General features: G+C 30.7%; 1 protein-coding gene across 1 annotated transcript; it reads left to right on the forward strand.

Annotated features, from left to right (window-relative positions):
* The first annotated feature begins 351 nt into the window (after nucleotides 1–351).
* Nucleotides 352–17,787, forward strand: LOC128177113 (uncharacterized). Its single transcript, XM_052843672.1, has 12 exons — nucleotides 352–525; nucleotides 4,907–4,944; nucleotides 5,043–5,083; nucleotides 5,228–5,323; nucleotides 5,735–5,859; nucleotides 7,196–7,285; nucleotides 7,382–7,496; nucleotides 7,780–7,895; nucleotides 8,131–8,289; nucleotides 8,787–8,921; nucleotides 10,217–10,262; nucleotides 16,949–17,787. The coding sequence occupies exons 1-12, from the start codon at nucleotides 448–450 to the stop codon at nucleotides 16,996–16,998; spliced, it is 1,089 nt and encodes a 362-aa protein (XP_052699632.1). The 5' UTR covers nucleotides 352–447; the 3' UTR covers nucleotides 16,999–17,787.
* The last annotated feature ends 1,535 nt before the right edge of the window (nucleotides 17,788–19,322 follow it).

Here is a 19,322-nt window from a genome sequence, read left to right on the forward strand (position 1 = left end):
ATTTGTTATAACAAATTGATAATAATCTGTTACAACAAATTGTTATAACAAATTGATAATCTGTTATATCAAATTACTAATTTGTTATAACAAATTAATAATCTGTTATAACAAATTAATAATTTGATATAACAAATTGATAATCTGTTATAACAAATTTCTAATCTGTTATAACAAATTAATAATTTGTTATAACAAATTTCTAATCTGTTTTAACAAATCAATAAAAAATACTGTTGCGGCCCTGATACGCTTCCGTATTAACCCGTTGTGATATCATGGTGCGCTACTGTGGCGTATGGTTTTGATACAAAAATCATAATAATATGTACAGCCTTGCCCTGGAAATATTTTTCATCGGGATCGGAGTGCGAGGATAAAAATGTCGTCTTAAAATTTCGAGAGTCGTGAGAGACCCATTTTGAAAAAGTTGCAAACGTTTATGGAATGTCGGTCGGAAAGCAGATATTAACTGCACCAGTTCGGTTGCTGAGGAGGAAATCTGACTTTGCTCAATATTCATCGGTAATTGTTTTACAAAATCTACTACTGTAATATCAAAATAATGTCATGAATTTTAGACATGATCAATATGACCCAGTTTTTAACTTCAGGTAAGTGCGTGTACCCATTATTTCTTCCTATCTTTACCTCAAATAGAGTATGGAGTGTCCCCTCTCTCTTTTGGAAGTTTAATATTGACATGTCATTTTGTAAGAGAGTCAACTAACTCGGAAATAGAGACGAATATGAGAGACGCATTTCTTTTTCATGATACTCTATATAAATTAAAGCTATAATGTACGTATATGCCCAAATTAATAAATGTTTGTTTTTTAAAAGGAAAAAAATGTATGAATTTTTTATCAAGCAAAATAAGTTATAAACTTTCTGCAAATTATGCAATTGAATTCAAACACATATGAAAGTATGGGATATAAATTCCAATTAATATTTTTTTTACATTGTGGTCCAGTATGTAAACACCCCAGTTTGAAATATCCATTATCATGTGATTTTGCAAGCTTTTATAGCATGTAAACAAGAAGTTAATGCAAAAGGGGTGTTCGTATGTGTTGGTAGTTGGCTATCACATTCAGAGACAAATAAAAGAAAAAGACAGAGACATTAGAAAGTGTTTTGAGTCAAAGAAATATCACTTTTTCTAACATTAGATAACTCGAGTACTCAATTAATACCAATAAATAATCAGTCATATTTGTCACAATGTTTTTTAAAAACAGCTCATCATATTGACAAACTTTTGGTCTGCTTTCCAACATCACAAGAATTGTGTCAGGGCCTTGCAAGCATTACAACAAACATAATTGATACAATTACAAACAAGTGCATATATGATTAATAATATGTAATGTATGCATTATAGTTAATATACAGTGCTGTTTATGAACATATAGCCTGGTCATATTGAAAATTAAATAAAAGTATAACACTGGAAGGTATAATTGCAAGTAATATATAAGGAATTCATTGAATAGCCACCCAGTTTATATGAATATAAATTGTGTTGATATTGAATTTACTTCTTATAATTTTAATTGTATGCATTTCAGTGTAAAAAGTCTTTTTAAGGCTGTTTAATTCTTCAAAGAATTGTGCAAAATTCAAATGTTGTCAAGCAGATTGATACATTTAACATTTGTCCTGTTGTGACATATAAGCAACATTCTTTTAAACTACATGTATTTTTTTCAGCTCATCAAATTTTTTTTTACCAAAATTAAATTATTAATCAATGAAATAGTATTGTCGTGTTGGCAAAATATTTAAAATACTAAGTGATACTTTAAAAAAAAAAAAACTACACAGACTGTTACATTATATAATTTGAATCCCCTTAGCTCTAGTTAAATTGACTTTTGACCTTTAAATTGTGTTCGTATCATATCTTGGGTCAGCTCGATCTGCATGCATGAATTTTATTTGCACAGGGCAGCTCATCTGTTGTCATAAGTTTTCCTGTGTATTATTTAATATTTTTCTAGCTCTCACCATAATATGGTACAAAAGATCTGGATTCAACATGAAAAAAATTTTTTAATAAAAAATCGTAAAAAGAAAAATGTTGATCTAGTATACAAATATATTTGATATTGTATATACAAATATATATGATATTGTAAATAAGATTATCATAATATATCATTTGTGGGGGGGGGGGGGGGGGGGGGGGCTCTTTTTTAAACTAAGTTTATTCAAATGAAGGAACACATTTATATTTATATAACATTTTTAAACTAAGTTTATTCAAATGAAGGAACACATTTATATAACAATCTAATTATAAATAAAATTCAATTTTATTTTATCTTCTACTGCTACTCAAGTTCATCTTTTTTTAGCAGCTGTAGCCAATACAAAATATTGATTTTTAGCTCACCGAGACGAAGTCAAGGAGAGCTTATGCTATACCCTCGGCGTCGGCGTCGGCGTCCGGACCTGGTTAAAGTTTTTGTTGCAGGTCCTGTATCTAAGCTATTACTTGTCCTATCTTCACCAAACTTGCATGGGTGATGCATCTGGACCTACTTACGGACTTGAAAGACTTGGATGCTGAATCTGGGTCCTAAATTTCAGATGCTGGAGGAGGTTAAGGTTGTTGGACCAGGTTAAAGTTTTTGTTGCAGGTGCCCTTTGATAGCAATATCTTAGTTACTGCTGGTCCGTACATCACCAAACTTGCATGGATGGTGTGCCTTATGATACTGATGCACCAGACAGGCTTGAGTGCTGAATCTGAGCTATAGGTTTCGGATGCTGGAGGAGGTTAAGGTTTTTGGAGCAGGTTAAAGTTTTTGTTGTGGGTGCCCATTGATAGCAATATCTAAGTTACTACTGGTCCTAACTTCACCAAACTTGTATGGATGATGCGTCTTATGATACTGATGCACCTGACAAGCTTGAATGCTGAATCTGAGCAATAGGTTTCGGATGCTGGAAGAGGTTAAGGTTTTTAGAGCTGGTTAAAGTTTTTGTTGCAGGTGCCCTCTGATGATTATATCTTAGTTACTACTGGTCCTTACTTCACCAAACTTGTATGGATGGTGCGTCTTATGATACTGGTGCACCTGACAAGCTTGAATGCTGAATCTGAGCAATAGGTTTCGGATGCTGGAAGAGGTTAAGGTTTTCAGAGCTGGTTAAAGTTTTTGTTGCAGGTGCCCTCTGATGATGATATCTTAGTTACTACTGGTCCTTACTTCACCAAACTTGTATGGATGGTGCGTCTTATGATACTGATGCACCTGACAAGCTTGAATGCTGAATCTGAGCAATAGGTTTCGGATGCTGGAAGAGGTTAAGGTTTTAAGAGCTGGTTAAATAAAGTTTTTGAAACAGGTGCCCTCTGATGATGATATCTTAGTTATTACTTGTCCTTACTTCACCAGACTTCCATGGATGGTGTGTCTTATGATACTGATGCACCTGACAGGCTTGAATGCTGAGTCTGGTTTCGGATGCTGGATAAAGTTAAGTTTTTAGGAACAGGTCACATGTTTAATAGATGATAGTACTATTTCAAACTTGCATAGTTGATTTAACTGTAATATGAATGAATCGCAGAGGTAGCTTCAGATGCAGAGCTTGATCTCCATTATCAAGGATGCTAAAAAATAAATCTCACTCACTCAAACCAGCTCGATAGATAGATGTGTTTGTTGATAAATGATATAACATGATTCCTATGATATAGTATTGTATGATATGAAACAATATTGTTTGATATGATACAATATGATATCATATGTTATATTATAAAAAGCTATACAATACGATATGATATTGTATCAATTTTTTGGATATTTTATGATATGATATTGTATCATGATACTGTTATGTATAGTATTGTATATTATGATACAATATTGTATAATATTATATTGTATTTTTAATTTATTATTTTATCACATGATACAATTACATAAGATATTGCAAAATATTATATTGTATCCTATGATACAATATTGTATATTCTATAATATTGTATCATACAATATTGTATAATATGATATTGGTTTCAGTAATATAGAATTATATCACATGAAATTGTATTATATGATATTGTAATTTTATATTATATTGTATCATACGATATTGTATGATATGATATTGGTTTATATGATATATTATCTTATCACATGAAATTGTATTATATGGTATTGTAATATATATTATTGTGTCATATGATACAATATGTATAATATAATAATGTATTTTATAATATTTTGCTTTATCACATAATATTGTATCATTTGATAAGATACAATGTTGGAATCAAATTATATTGTATTATATGATATAATATCATATAATGTATCAAATATGTTTCAGTGTCATTCAATACAATATCATACTATATTATACAATATAATATGTTTCAATGTTATGATGTATTATGTAATATGATATTGTAATATAATACTATATTGTATTATATTTTATGATATTGTATTATGTGATCAAATACAATAAGGTATAACACAATACAATGTCATATCATACATTACAATATCATATCTCATTATTGTTTATTACGGTATTTTATTGTTTTATATGATATATATTATAAATATGACATGATACAATATTTAATTCTATATCATTGTATTGATTAACATATGAACATATTATTATCATAAAAAAAATTTATCAGATGATATACGATATTTTGTCAAAACAGAATCCATGAATATCCAAGATCATAAAGTATGATTTTCATATAAAATGATAAAGGTGGTCTTATGAAGGTGATGTCTCATAATGGTCCGTCTCGGTGAGCTTAGTAATCTATGATTACCTATGTTTTTTATTACATTGAAATTAATAAAGAATGGTTTATTCATACAGAATTTTAAATGAATTTTTTTTCTTCTTACTTGTACAGGATTCCATCAGAAATGGATTACTTGGGATGGTTGGAAGGTAACAAAAATAATACTATAAAATACCCAGTAAATATCAAATTTGGTTTTATTTGTTGGTGTCATTTTCTTCCCTTACCATTAAATTTTTTTTCACAGAACACCTCTTGTGAGAATAAATAAACTTAGTGATGAAACTGGTAAGTCTTTTAAATAATATTTCCAGAAAAACACAGAATTTTAAAGACTTGTAACTTTCAACTTTACCTGTATATTCCATGCTATGATTTCAATGAAGTTTGCACTTTGGAATTAAATATTTATTATTAAATATTGCTGTGCAGGTTGTGAGATATTGGCCAAAGCTGAGTTCTGCAATGGAGGTGGATCAGTGAAAGACCGAGCTGCATACTTCCTAATTAAAGATGCTGAAGAAAAAGGTTACATCTTCTTTCTGAATGTGAAAGCTTAGGAATTTATTAAATCATTATTTGATACATGTATGTATACATGTATGATGTCTTGCTCACATTTATGAGAAAAACCCTTAGGCACAGGTATTAAGTATTTAATTACAGGCATTTATTCAATATCTGAAATCTATATTAGAGTGTAGTATTATTAAGTCTAGTGTTACTGTTGCATCTAGTTTAAAAATTATCAGAATTGCCATTTGAGCACAAGGCAAAAGGAAGAATTTATAATTGCTGCTAATTAACATTCCATTCAATTCGAAGTGAGATATTCCAGAAAATCCTCTGTGAAGTTATATGATAAGAATTGACTAGATCATAGGGGACAAAGTCAATAGAAGACAAGTTTATGGAGCTTGTTTGCTGACATTGTTTTAGGGCTCTTAAAACCTGGAGGGACGGTAGTAGAGGGTACAGCAGGAAACACTGGGATAGGGCTGGCACACATGTGCCTGGCGAAGGGCTACAGGTGTGTCATCTTCATGCCAAATAACCAGTCCAAGGTAGGATGCTGCAATCTGAAACACTTTTGTTTTTGAAAGTTACATCATGCTGTTATTAACATTTAAGGTGGATCTATACACCACTTTTTGATGACGCAGTACGCAAAAAAGTAAATCTGGAAGCATGAAATTTTGGTACTGGCTGATTTAAACTGAGGCGAATTGTATGGGGACCACTCTTTTAAAAAAATTGTTAAATGAATAGTCTTAGATTTAATTTGTTAATTGGAAAAATCATTACTTACAAGTAATGCGACACGTTGAGTCATATTATTTATCTTAAAAAACAATAAAATCAAGTATAATTTTCTAAATAGTTTCTTTCCGATGTACGATATCTTACAGCATAGCTCAGTGGGTTAGTGGGTTCACTACAAACCTGTAGATAATGAGTTCGAATCCCATTGAGGACAATAAAATTTTTAACCTAAGTTTCCAAAATTTTCTAAAACATATTTTTTGGTTGAATACTGCGAAAGAAAATTCTAAACCGGTGAAAGCATTTTAATTATAATATACTTGTATTCACATTAATATTGACAGATGTTCCTAACCATCATAAGGAGATGGGAGGATGGCTTTGAATTTCTCTCAGGTTGGGATACATAAATCCTATTAGTTAATTTTCCCCTTTATTTATTTGACTTAGTTTTGCATTAAAGCGAATAAATTCACTTATATAGGCCTATAATGAAATATGTATGTATTTATCATTCCATCGTGATATTTAGGAAATTTTCTTTAACTCAGAAATGAAAAGTCCCCAAGATGTTTGGGCCTTGGGACTTAGGAACGATAACTCTTACCTGAGGAACTTTCATACCAAATAAAATTTAAAATATTTTTTGTGTTTTTTTGCAGTGATTTTTATTCAAATTTTTTATGTCACAGTTTTTAAAATACATTTTCTTACAACATCAAGCAGCTATTTCAGATGATTTGTCAACCGAGTAAGAAAATATGAAAAATTATGTTTTGGGGAAATACTAAAAAAAATTGCAATAATAAAATTTTTGAATGATAAGAAGTATTATATTTTTTTTATGTGTCTGAAGGAAATATCCATCATATGACAAAAAAAATTATCTCAATTTGTTAATAGTTAAATTTTTAAAAATTATTTTACAAAAACGCGAAAAAATATTTAAAAATTCTTTAAAAACACCTATAGTATCCCTATCATCATTTTAATATTTGATAAGTATATGTTTTGTGGTCTTCTATTGAAAATTGGAATAAACTGTGGGTGTATAGAGCCACCTTAAAAATGAATGCACTTTCTTTGTTAATTTTCGGTATATTTTGATCTTGCTACGGAGATTAATTTTTTTTTCAGGAGAAAATTGAATGTCTTCAGACTCTTGGAGCTGAAGTTTATCCTTGCCCTGTAAAACCTTGGACTGATCCTGATAACTATAATCACCAGGTCAGTCAGAACAGATTCACTTAGTTCCAAGAAAGTAGTAAAGTTGGAAATTAAACAAATTAACATGTACTAGTATGTGACTGTGTAATGTTTCAGGCTGCTAGATATGCACAGAGTTTGGAGAATGCAGTGTGGACAAACCAGTTTGACAACACAGCCAACAAAAGAGCCCACATTGAAACAACAGGACCTGAAATCTGGCAGGAAACTAGTCTGTTTACAATTATCCATCAAGGCTTTTTCAATATCATATCAAATATTTTGGATCTTACTTTCTTAGTTTCCACTATGAAATTTAATGTACATTCCTCGGTTTATTGATCCTTTGACTTATGGATTTTTTGCTAGTTTTCATCCATAACTACATCAGGAGCACTTTTGCAAAAAAAAAAATAACAGTTGAGAAACCTTATTGATTGTTATTGTCATTGTTTGATTGTAAAAAAGTTTTACAATTTTCTGATATTGATGTAACATGTTCTTAACATTGGTAGATGGTAAAGTGAATGCTGTTGTGTTTGGCACTGGAACTGGGGGGACGTTGGCAGGAGTGGGCACTTACCTCAAAGATAAAAATAAAAATGTCCAGGTGTTTCTAGCAGATCCCCAGGTAAATGCTTTCAAATCATTTCTTCTCTGGTTCACTTACTTTTCTATGATAAAGAGGTGGCTTATACATTCTAACAGCAGTTCTATATGCCCTATGCTGATAAAGAAGTGGTATTTTTATGACATTTGGTGACAAAATTGAATATGGGTTTGATGTTTCCTAAGGAAATACTAAAAATATTCATTACCTGGTACTTAAAAAAACTGCATGGTCTTTTTTTCCCTCTTTTTTGCAGGGAAGTGTGTTATATAACTATATAAAAAATGGAAAACTTGAGCGAACCCCTGGGGATTCCATAACAGAGGGCATTGGCCAAGGACGTGTCACTCAAAACTTGAAAGACGCACCAATCGATGACGCTCTGGCAATTAAAGATGTGGATGCTGTGGAATGGGTATAAAAGTACATTACATGTGTATTTAAAAATGGCACTGTCCATATTCTTACCATTCAATTTGTTTGGGATTATTATTATTTTATTCATTATTTTCTTTTAAGAAAAAAGTTCTTATAGTTATGCTATATTGAGAGCGATAAAACTAATAAACCTCAAAATTTACAGATTTTGTTTTATTTAAATACACGCATTTGCATGTTGTACAGAAAAATGTTTATATTCATAATGGCAGGAAATACTGTAAAAGTGGTTATTTATGCTGATGGTTAAGTATGGGTTTTCTAAAGTCAAACAATGCATGGATATTCAATACGCGATTGCATGATTTACCACTCTAAGGGGTATTTTACATGGTTTAAAGCAAGCCTACTGCATAACTAGTGTAAATTTCCCCCACAAGTAAATGTATAAAAGAAGATAAAATAAAAGTTATATGTCTTAGAAATTAATCATACTTTAACTTTAAAAAATAATCATGATTTTATGAACTGTAGACCTTCAGACTTCTCCATGAGGAGGGATTCTTCGTGGGTGCATCTACAGGACTGAATATAGCTGCTGCCAAACAAGTGGCTGAGTTAATGGGGCCAGGCCACACCATTGTCACCTGTCTGTGTGATACAGGCCAGGTAGGGGAATCCAACAGATTCTTTGTACTTGTAAAGCAATTTTATGAAATATTTTAGAGATTCTGGAGAGTTTAATTTAAAAAATTTTTGAATAAAACTTGGGTCTCTAGAGATGTACAAAAAAATTGTATGGAAATACGGGTATATGAAAAAACCTATAAAATTATTTCTTACAAGAACCGCAATGCCCCAATTTGTAATAATATCATTGTTAAAGCATTTTGTCGGACAAATATATGTTTGATTCTAAATTATTGAAACAGCAATTTGGCCCAAAAAGAAGACCAATGTTTAACAAAAGAATATTGGGGGAAAATATAAAATCTTTATAACAATATACAGGTACACTAGTAAATTATTCAGATGTTTTTGTTTAAGACTTCAATAAGCTACTTAATGATCAAAGTTATGGCAGTTTGGTTCACAATCCTCATGTTCTGATTGTGATAGTCCTAGAAATCATTGATGAAGAGATGTACATTGTACAAATGAAGATTTAATATTGCAGTTGTTATTATTCTGTCCTATGGCACAATTATTATCGCAAGGAATGTTTTATGAGATGCATGTACAGTTAAATGCAAATGTAAAATGCGAATAATTATTTTCTTTCAAAACAAATTGGATTTTTATGCATTTAAAAGGAACAGCCAGGTTACATTAAATGTGATATATATATATATATATATATATATATATATATATATATATATATATATACACTTTTTAAACATACATCTATGTTATCATCATATCAACTAATTTGAATGATGGTTTAGATATTTTAAAATATAACTCATTCTTTTCAGTGGTGTTTTCTAGAGCCAATATTAGTTTAATTTCACAGGAGCAAAGATATTCCTCCATTAGTAAAGGAAATTTATGCATGATTACTCATACTTTGATTTGAAATTTTAAAAAAATACAAATTTATATTGTTGTTGAGTCTTTCTCAAAACATAATATGCACTCGAAAATTTTAGAAAGGAATGTTGTTGTATGTGATATTGTTTGTGCTATATAATTCATAAAGGAATGCTGTTGTCTGTTCTATATATTATATAGCACATACAACAACATTCCTTTATGAATTTTGAAAGTGTTGGATAGGCACATGTATTTCTTAAAGCAATTCTTTCGGAATTCTTGTTTATGTTATGTCAATTTTTAGAAATTTACTGAAAAAGCATATTCCTCCCTATAAATCCAATATATATATATATATATATATATATCCCTACATGATCCATCAAAAGTAGGAGTTGTCTATCTTACCGTAATATTCTTTGTTGTAGCGTTACTATGGAAAATTGTATAGTAGAAAGGTTCTTCAGGACAGAGGTAAGAAATAATAAAAAATTCCAACTGAAACTGATAATTTAGCATACCACTGATTTAACAGTAATTTCAATTGATAACACATTAGAACGTGTATATGTTATATATAAAAAGGATAGTGATTCTTCAATTTGCAGATTCAATTTTCATTATACTGCAGAAATTTTGATATTACTTGTTAATAGAAACACGCTTACATTTTGAAATAGATCATTTCATATCTTGTGTATCCTATCCCTGATTCTGATTTTGAAGTCCAAAGTCATTATAAGAGTGTAAGGCCAAAGCATCAAACAATATTGGAGCTCATTGAAGTTAACACATGTACTTGCATTTTACCTTCTTACTAGCATTTTTGTTAAATGTATAAACCATTTATTTGGGCTTTACACAACACTGTCAAGTTGCTGACAGTGTTCACAAGGCAATTGAAAATGAAAAAAGAGAATAGTTTTGCAAATGAACATGTTGTTGTAGAAGGGGATCGTTGAACAAAGTAACTACTCAGTTTTCATAATGTTCACATCTGGGAGTATACACACTTCCGATTGCTTCGTTTACAGAACTGTTTTGAGCAGAGCCAACATTCCCATGTTTATGTTTTTCATGACGTTAAACTTACATTAAACAAATTCATCGTTATGTTCTAAGTATTGTTATGTATACATTTTTATATGCATTTGTTAAGATGCATTTTTAAGAGTGTGACTGTGTATGTCTACTTAAAACTTACTAGTATAAGTGCATTTTACACTCAGAATTGTACATTAAAGTTACTTACCTTCAACGTGACATTTATCATACATGTATAAAAGTAACAACAGCTTCAAAGTTTGGACTACCAATAACTGATGGTTAAAAAACCTTAATAGTTTTGGGGGTTTTTTTTGGGGGGGGGGGGGTGTTAGTAAAGAGTACAGGTTAGAATTGTTCTGATATAAAGTTATTCAAACTGCAATTTACTGGTAATGTCTATTAATATATTTTGAATGATTTGGAAGTGATGAGAGTATCCAGCATCTAACACAAATTGAACTTTGTTATATGAAGTTCATAACTATTAAAGTAAACTTTTAGCAATTAAAAAGGATGGGTGAATGGAGCTTATTTAATAGGATATAACTTACCTAAAAAATAATCCTATTTTTCTGTTTTGATTTATGTTTTTCAAACCCATCAATTGAATATTTTGATGTCACTGTTAACTTAACAGAAAATTCTAAAAATTTTGCCGAATGGATGAAAAATCAATAGTTAAGTGGATTATGTTGTAAAAAAAGTTATTGTTCAATGGATCAGTCTTTAGTGGTTACTATAGAAATGAGTTTATATAACACAGTAGGTACATCTGCTCAATACTCACTAATAATAATTGGATTTAGATAGTTTACGCTTTAAAAACTGCTAAGCAGTTTCTGAAAAAGTATAAATAAGCTGTCACAGTCCAAGTTTTAAGATATAAATTGAGTAGTTAATGAGTTAATTTCTTTTCAATTGATTATCAACTTTTTTTCTACAGAAAATAAGCAAATTAAAAGTCCCAAATGCCAACAAACAATATTAAATATATGTTTTGCATTTTGATGCATTATAGACATAAGTCATGTTGGGACCAATGCAAAGTGTAAACCTTTCTTTTTTTGACATAACACAGAGAAATGAATTTTGTTTGAATGACCTCAATTTTTAAAGTGTCAACTTATGATTATTCTTCCCTTGTTTAAAAACAATTCTAAGGAGAGGACACGGTAAGTGTTTAAAACTGCTCAATCCCATTGTTTGTTGCTTCATTTAAAAGAAACACCTTTACAAACTTAAAATAAAGATAGATTCTATTTTTAGCCAGAAAAATGAAAGGAATCTTTTTATATTACCACTGGTGTAAACAAAACATACTTGTTACTTGACATGAACAGTTTATTTTGTTTCCACTTAAAATACTTTATAAAACTGTTGATGTACGTGTATGAATATGTACATGTATGACTATTTATGTAAATGTTTTGTACCCTGAACGTTTTCCGTCAAAAAAAATTCTGTTGTGTGTTAATGCTTTGCATGTACATGTAATCAAATTGGCCTCTATTAAAGATGCTTTCATTGTTGATGTTTAACAGAATTATTTCGTTTTAAGAAATTATATATTGATATCTATCTTTTATGCGCATGTGTTTAGACCCCAAGAAAATAGAGATGATCAGATTTTAACAACATTTTCGACATTGTCATGTACCTGTGAATTTGTAGCCTTTGAACTAATCCTCACTTATACTTGGTTGGTATTAATTTGAGGCTATGAACATATCCTCTTTCATGATTAATTATTGAAAATGATTGTTATCTATGACACGCCATATTGACAAATATGAGCTAAACATAGTTCCACAGTTGATAAACTAGGTTTTATATCGACAGTTAACTATAGTTTACAAATTGTAAACTATAGTAAATGAATTATTACCTATAGTTTTATCGATAAAACCATATCTAACAGTTGTAAACTATAGTTTACGAATACTAATCTAAGTTTGTCTGTAATGAAACGTTCACAATAGATTTTGCTAATAAAAATTGATTCACATCTGCAACTACAATTTACATTCATGAACTATAATTCATAAGAGTTGTTTATCATAGTTTCACAAATTGTGAAACTAAATTTATCAGATCAACTATGTTCATCTTGGATAAAGGCTATGACCGTCCTTTTCTCTGAAGAGAATATCTATTCCTGAGTGTTTGTAATGAGAGAGAAAACAATGCATAGCATAAATTTACTGGTATATTTGATTAAACTATTATCATGTTTGTTTATTTGTATCCTATATTGTCCCCTTTTGTTTAGATAAATCCCCTTTTGGAAACTTTTTAAGATTGGGTCCCTTAAGCAAAAGATGTAGTCATTGATCATCTCAATACCGTATTAAATGTATTTTATTGTGTCATTGCTGTAATATAGAAATGTATAGCATCTGGAAAATCAACGGCATGTTATGAAACTCAAAGAGGTGTTTATGAAAATTATATCCTTGATAAAACAAGTGTTCAATTATAAAGTCTGATTGCATGTTACAAAAGATACATATTTTATATTCCTATGAAATTTGAGAGAGTAAATTTTGTAGATTAGCCTTTAGATTGCTACATATTACTTAGTATACAGGTACCAAACTATATACACATGTACCTTGATTCTCTAGACGATTTATTTGAAAATAGGGAGATACATTTCTCCAATTTTTTCATTGACTTAGAAAATTTGAATATGATAAAAGTGTTATGTTACCGTTAAGATCATGCTGAGCTTTGGCAAGTCTCTTGGAAGTGTGTATATTTAATCTGCAGTGAAACTTTAGAAAACAAATTACAATTCTCATAGCTGTTGTTTTTTGTGTGATTATGGGAAGGTACTTGTATGTTATGGCCATCCCAATGTTAGCGCTAACATTGTAAGAAAAATGCCAGAAACAATTTATTTTACCCTAGGCCTGTTACATGATTATCATGCATGTCGCCATTTGTAAGTTATATTTTTCTTCCAATGGAGGCCTCAATAAAAAGAAAACCAGAGAGATTGTCATTTTTAGTAAAGAACGAGTAACAGAAGCATTTATGAAATTTTTTATATTATTTGTATTAGACTTAGATGTATAGGAACTTTATTAGTTTTATAATATCAGTGAAAAATAATGTATCATATTTGTTGCATTTATTATAAACATTAATGAATCCCAACATTGAACATACATATAAATACATGCATGATAATTTAACATTCTAATATTTGAAGGTAAAACCATCATGGAATGAATATTTCATTATGCAGAAATGTACATGTTTACAGGTTTTAGTTGATTTATCTTTGTCTATTCTATACGAAAGCCCATTGAGCTCATTTTCATAGGTAAAAAGAATTATTTCTTTTGCGAATAAACGCGTAAGTTTGCGCGAAAAAAAAAACCGCCTAACTTTTGTGAATAAACGCATAATTTTTGCAAATTCACGCCTAAACTTCGCGAATAAACCTGAAACTTCAATATAAATTTGTCATTTGATACAAGAACTCTTAATATGAAGAATAACAATTGAAAAGTGTGTCTGGCATTAAATTTTTGAGATGTTGAAGCATAGTTATGTGTTATAGAATTGATTATATACTGTATCTGTAGTAAATATATCAGTGTCAGTATGATAGACAGATTAAGTAAAGCTCTCTTAGACAGTATTATAATAAAATATACGATTGAGAGAGAGACATAGAGAGAGAGAGAGAGAGAGAGAGAGAGAGAGAGAGAGAGAGAGAGAGAGAGAGAATGTTTTGTGATAAGACAACTGAGTCTTCTTTATTAGACCATGTGTATCATTTAGTTAGCTGATGTCCTACAGATGAACTAGCAGTCTGATTACTCTAACCCTTCACTGGCTCCATTATAATTATTTTGATTTTCGTGACAATCAAAATATAACAATGCCAGCGAAGTTTTGATTGTAATCAGACTGGTGTGCTTAACATTACATCAGAATTGTTCTTTCATGTCCACAGCAATGATTGAGTAGGCTAAGAGTACTTTAGTTCTTGGTGGGGCCCACTTTGAAGAATCTCGCTCTGAATTATATTTTCAATTACAAAAGCACATCTACATGTGTGTTAGACACAGATGGTTTATGTATGCTACTTTAAGTTACCAGTACATTATTTGATAGAAAGTAATTATTGCTTTGCTCCTCAAGATGCAGTTTTGAACTTAATCCTGAATCAAGAGAAGAAAATTCGATTTATAAGAAAAAAGAATTCTATGTTTCAAAATATTTAAAGATAAATCTGGGTTACATTTAATGATAAGTAGTGAATTTTTACGAATGACTCATTCCAGGAATGGTTGGGCTTAAATAGGACGTCTTTAGATAGTAAAACGGTACAACTAAATGGCATTATGATATGGGATTCAATGTTTTCTTTAAGTTTGATTGCATTTTGGTGTCTTCATGGAATGTTTTTTGAATATCATAAATAAGGAATTTCCATCAGAATTGTCGGAGGCAATTAGTATGTCAGGCTTGAGTGCTCAATTATAACTCTTGAGAATTTACATAATCTAGCACTTAACCAAGATGTATGTTAAACTGCTTGTGTGTGCGCAGTAGAAAGAAGAAATGAAACAACTTCAGGCAAATGAATAGTCTTAGTTACCAAAGTGAAGATCTGGTTATTTTGGTTATATTTTCACAACTAAAACCTCTCTCTCTCTCTCTCTCTCTCTCTCTCTCTCTCTCTATCTATCTCTCTCTCCACAGCAAAAGGCTGTTAATATTGAAATCTTCATTAACGTTGCCGCTTCCTTTAAGTCTGATTTCGTTCATTTTATACTGTTGATGGCACATGTACTCGGAAATGCTGTAGGACATAAATACACACCACATACTAGCAATACTGAAATATTTGTTGGTGACATATAGCTAAATGCACAGTGTCAGTGCCCATAACCTTGAACTTAATCCAAGGTTCATTAATCTTATCATTTCCCTGCGTTGAACTTGCCTTTGGTTATTTTCGGTAGATACTAATACAATTGTGAAAAACGTTTTCCATTATTTTCTAAAAGTCATTCATTCTGAAATCAAAGCACCTAGACATAAAATACATATACACATGTATTGACTTATAAACTCATCGAATCTTTAATCACTGAAGCAGAAAAACACCAATTAAAGTCGATTCTTAAGAATATCAGTCGATTCTTAAGAATATCAAGTCTCACCCTTACATGTACAATACCTCCCTTTGAGTGATGTTGATGAATGAGAAGGATTCTAGTGTAGTCTAACATTAGAAAACACATACTTCAAGCATAAGTGTATTTGATATATTTTGAAGACTGCACTGCCGAATGTCTACAGTTTGCTAACCATCAATACAATTTGAAACGTATTTATATCACTCATTTTATATCATTATTGCAGTCTTGTTTCATTATGGGAAATTAATACAAGTCCTGCTTCATAAGAGTGAAAGGAAAGTAACACTTATGTTTTTCAATTACTTTCACTTTCATTAGGACATCTACGATTGGTGTCATTATTGATAGCGAGGGAATGTTACGTGAATATTACTCAATAATCAAATACATATATAGCAATGCCACAAATCTTCTCAAATTGACAAGTGTTCTAGCCATATTAAGCAGGACATTTTGACATGCATGATCGTTCACTTAATTTTATCATAGAAATTTGTAACGAAGCAAAACTAATGTTAAAGTTTGTGAGTCGATTGGGTATTACGTAAAAACAACCAGTCGACCCTAATAAGGTTCTCCGACTCTCAGACCGCAAAGTTTAAAAGTTTTAATTTAGATGGTATTCTGGAGTTTCAATTATTGTCATCAATGTCTATGTGATTTGTATCGGGAGAGTTCAGTAGGTGAAGTGGAGAAACTTGTATTACCGTCAAACAAGAAATAAGCTTTTACACCGTTTCACCAGTTGTCTGAAAGCCATAATTAGAATTGATCATCAGTGTTGCAAAAATAGAGCAAAAAGTTAATAATATGAAAGTGACACTTAAAAAATGTGTCTAAATGCCTTTTTTTATTAAAAACATGTATAACATTCACAATAATCTAATTTTATGGGTTGTTTAGCAAGTGTTTTTTTTTAGGCACCCTGTTACATTACTTCTTGTGTTTTAGGTTTGCTGGATGCCGTGCCCGAGCCGTATCGTAGGTCTTTGCACGACTAACACGACGGTCATTTTTCAACTCCTCGTGGAACTGGTGGTCTTCAGACCATGTATTCGAGACCGACAACGTGATAACTCAGCAATACTCTTCCAATCGAACATAAGTGATTCAATTTAGATTCTTTTAAAGTATACACAGGATTTGTAACCCATAAACTAAAATTAAGATTTTGTTAATAAGCACATTAGTAGCTTGTGTATGTCTTCAAAGGACATGTAACGGTGATTATTTTGTTTCTATGAGTGAAAGGAATATTTTTCACGGTTATGCAAACAACCTATGCTGCTGATAAGCGTAAAATATACGCCTATTGTTTTTCCTGGTCAAATATGATATTTGATTATTTTTGTGCCATGCTGATATACTTTTCAATCTTCGGTGCTAATGTTAAAATTACTATTAAGATGTTACGAACATCCGATCATGTAGCAAGATGATAGTAATGTGGTAGTAGCATGATCCGAATTGACTATACTAGCATTTTTTAATTAAATTTTGGCGATATCACAAGTGTTTATGATCCACTCATACATATTTTGTAATTAAAAAAATCACAATGGAACACTGGTTTTAATTTATTTTATTTTTGACATGAATTAGGATTGTCCTTGCGCTGCAAAACAAAGACGAGTTTCTCGTAAAATTTGGTAACTACGAAACGGGGCCTTGACATTCGGGGCATCGTTGGAAGCGTGCTAGTTAACGGTCTCGCATACAAACCGTGGGCTTACTTGCTGATTAGTTTTTATATACTAGTACAAATGTAAATACATATATATATATATTTATTAATTGTTTTATTTGGTGTTTTATTCAGGGGCTGTGGTATAAAAACATGAACTGTTGACAGATTTTAAGAACCCATATCACTTTTGGTAACATTTCCTCCAGGTAATTTCTTACCAGCCATCTGGAGGATCATTTGAACTACTAGTACTCTCGAGAACGACAAACATTCGAAGAGTTGGTCCACAGTCAGTATTGCTTTGAGAGCCTTGCCTCGGGTTTCTGACGTTGCCCTCATCGGAACGTTTTTAGTCACCTAAAATTGGCTTAAAATAGCAAGTTCACATACGTAGATGATTTGCTTATAAAGGAATAATGATTTATTAAAATATAATTAAACGGTAAGATATAAAAAAAGAAGGTCGACAAGATTAAAACATATAAAGAAATTAATCAGTGCTTTTAAATTGTCATTTTGTGACATATTTTTTTTAGTCTTACATGGGGTGTAGAGAGCTGATTTTCAAGTTGAAATGGTGAATAAAGGAATTTCGGCGTTAAATACCACGTAAAGTAAAAAAAAAAATAACTGCTATTGTTTCATAGGTAATGATTTTTTTATAATATGAAGAATTAATGATATATTTGTAGAAAGTTATTTATATTAAATGTTTTGTCCCAATCAGCCTATGCCATGTTTTCCATTATACATATTTTACTGGAGAACCATTATAAGCCTCTCTGTTGACTTTTGGTGACTTTACATCATTACGAAAGTTAAGGGGCTTTTTGTGTAAAATGCATTGCGTGTCAAGAGAAATAGCATATGCCAAGTTGTGTATCATTTGTAATTACAGCTAATCCCTACGCAGAATGGGGGAAATTAATTTATTTTGTATCTGCAATTTTTGTCAATTTGACATGGAAAAAGTCTTTGCCTTAGTCGAGTTGTTATTTACAATTCCCTGTGTAACTATTATATGAAGTAAAATACTTTTATCTATTAGATTAACTACAAAATGTTCATTTAAAGTTTACGATCGTGTAACTTTCGTTAATACTCAAAATGTTTAAAGACATTTTGAAAATTGCTTTTACACTTATTGTTTTCAGTTAGTCATGCCGAGTCATTGTTCTGTAATTTTGTTACTGATTTTTTTCAGTAATGCATGAAATCTCAGATAACATAAAAGCATATCTTATTTAATTGGAAAAAATAAAAAGGCATGCATTCCTTGTTCTAAATTAAAGAAAACAGGTACACGTGTATTGTTTTATGCGAAGTACCATGGCAAGGTATTTTTCTTTCCCTTTTCATGACCGTATGGTGTGTCCAATGTCATAAATATACACAATACGTAGAAATATAACCCTTCTACACTTAAGTCATGAAAATAAAGATTCTGATGCGGTGTCTAATCAAAATGACTTCTTGAAATTGTACATCTCGTTTTACAAAATTTCATGATTAAAATGATTTAATGTTTGAGCAAATTACACAAGGGTACACGATTATTAGAATAAAACAAAACATTTTATTAACCATAAAAGATTCGAATTTTTTTTTCAAGATTTGCTCTTTCACATTGTATGCAGA

This window comes from Crassostrea angulata, chromosome 3, assembly GCF_025612915.1.
Source record: "Crassostrea angulata isolate pt1a10 chromosome 3, ASM2561291v2, whole genome shotgun sequence".
Classification (NCBI taxonomy): Eukaryota; Metazoa; Mollusca; class Bivalvia; order Ostreida; family Ostreidae; genus Magallana; species Magallana angulata.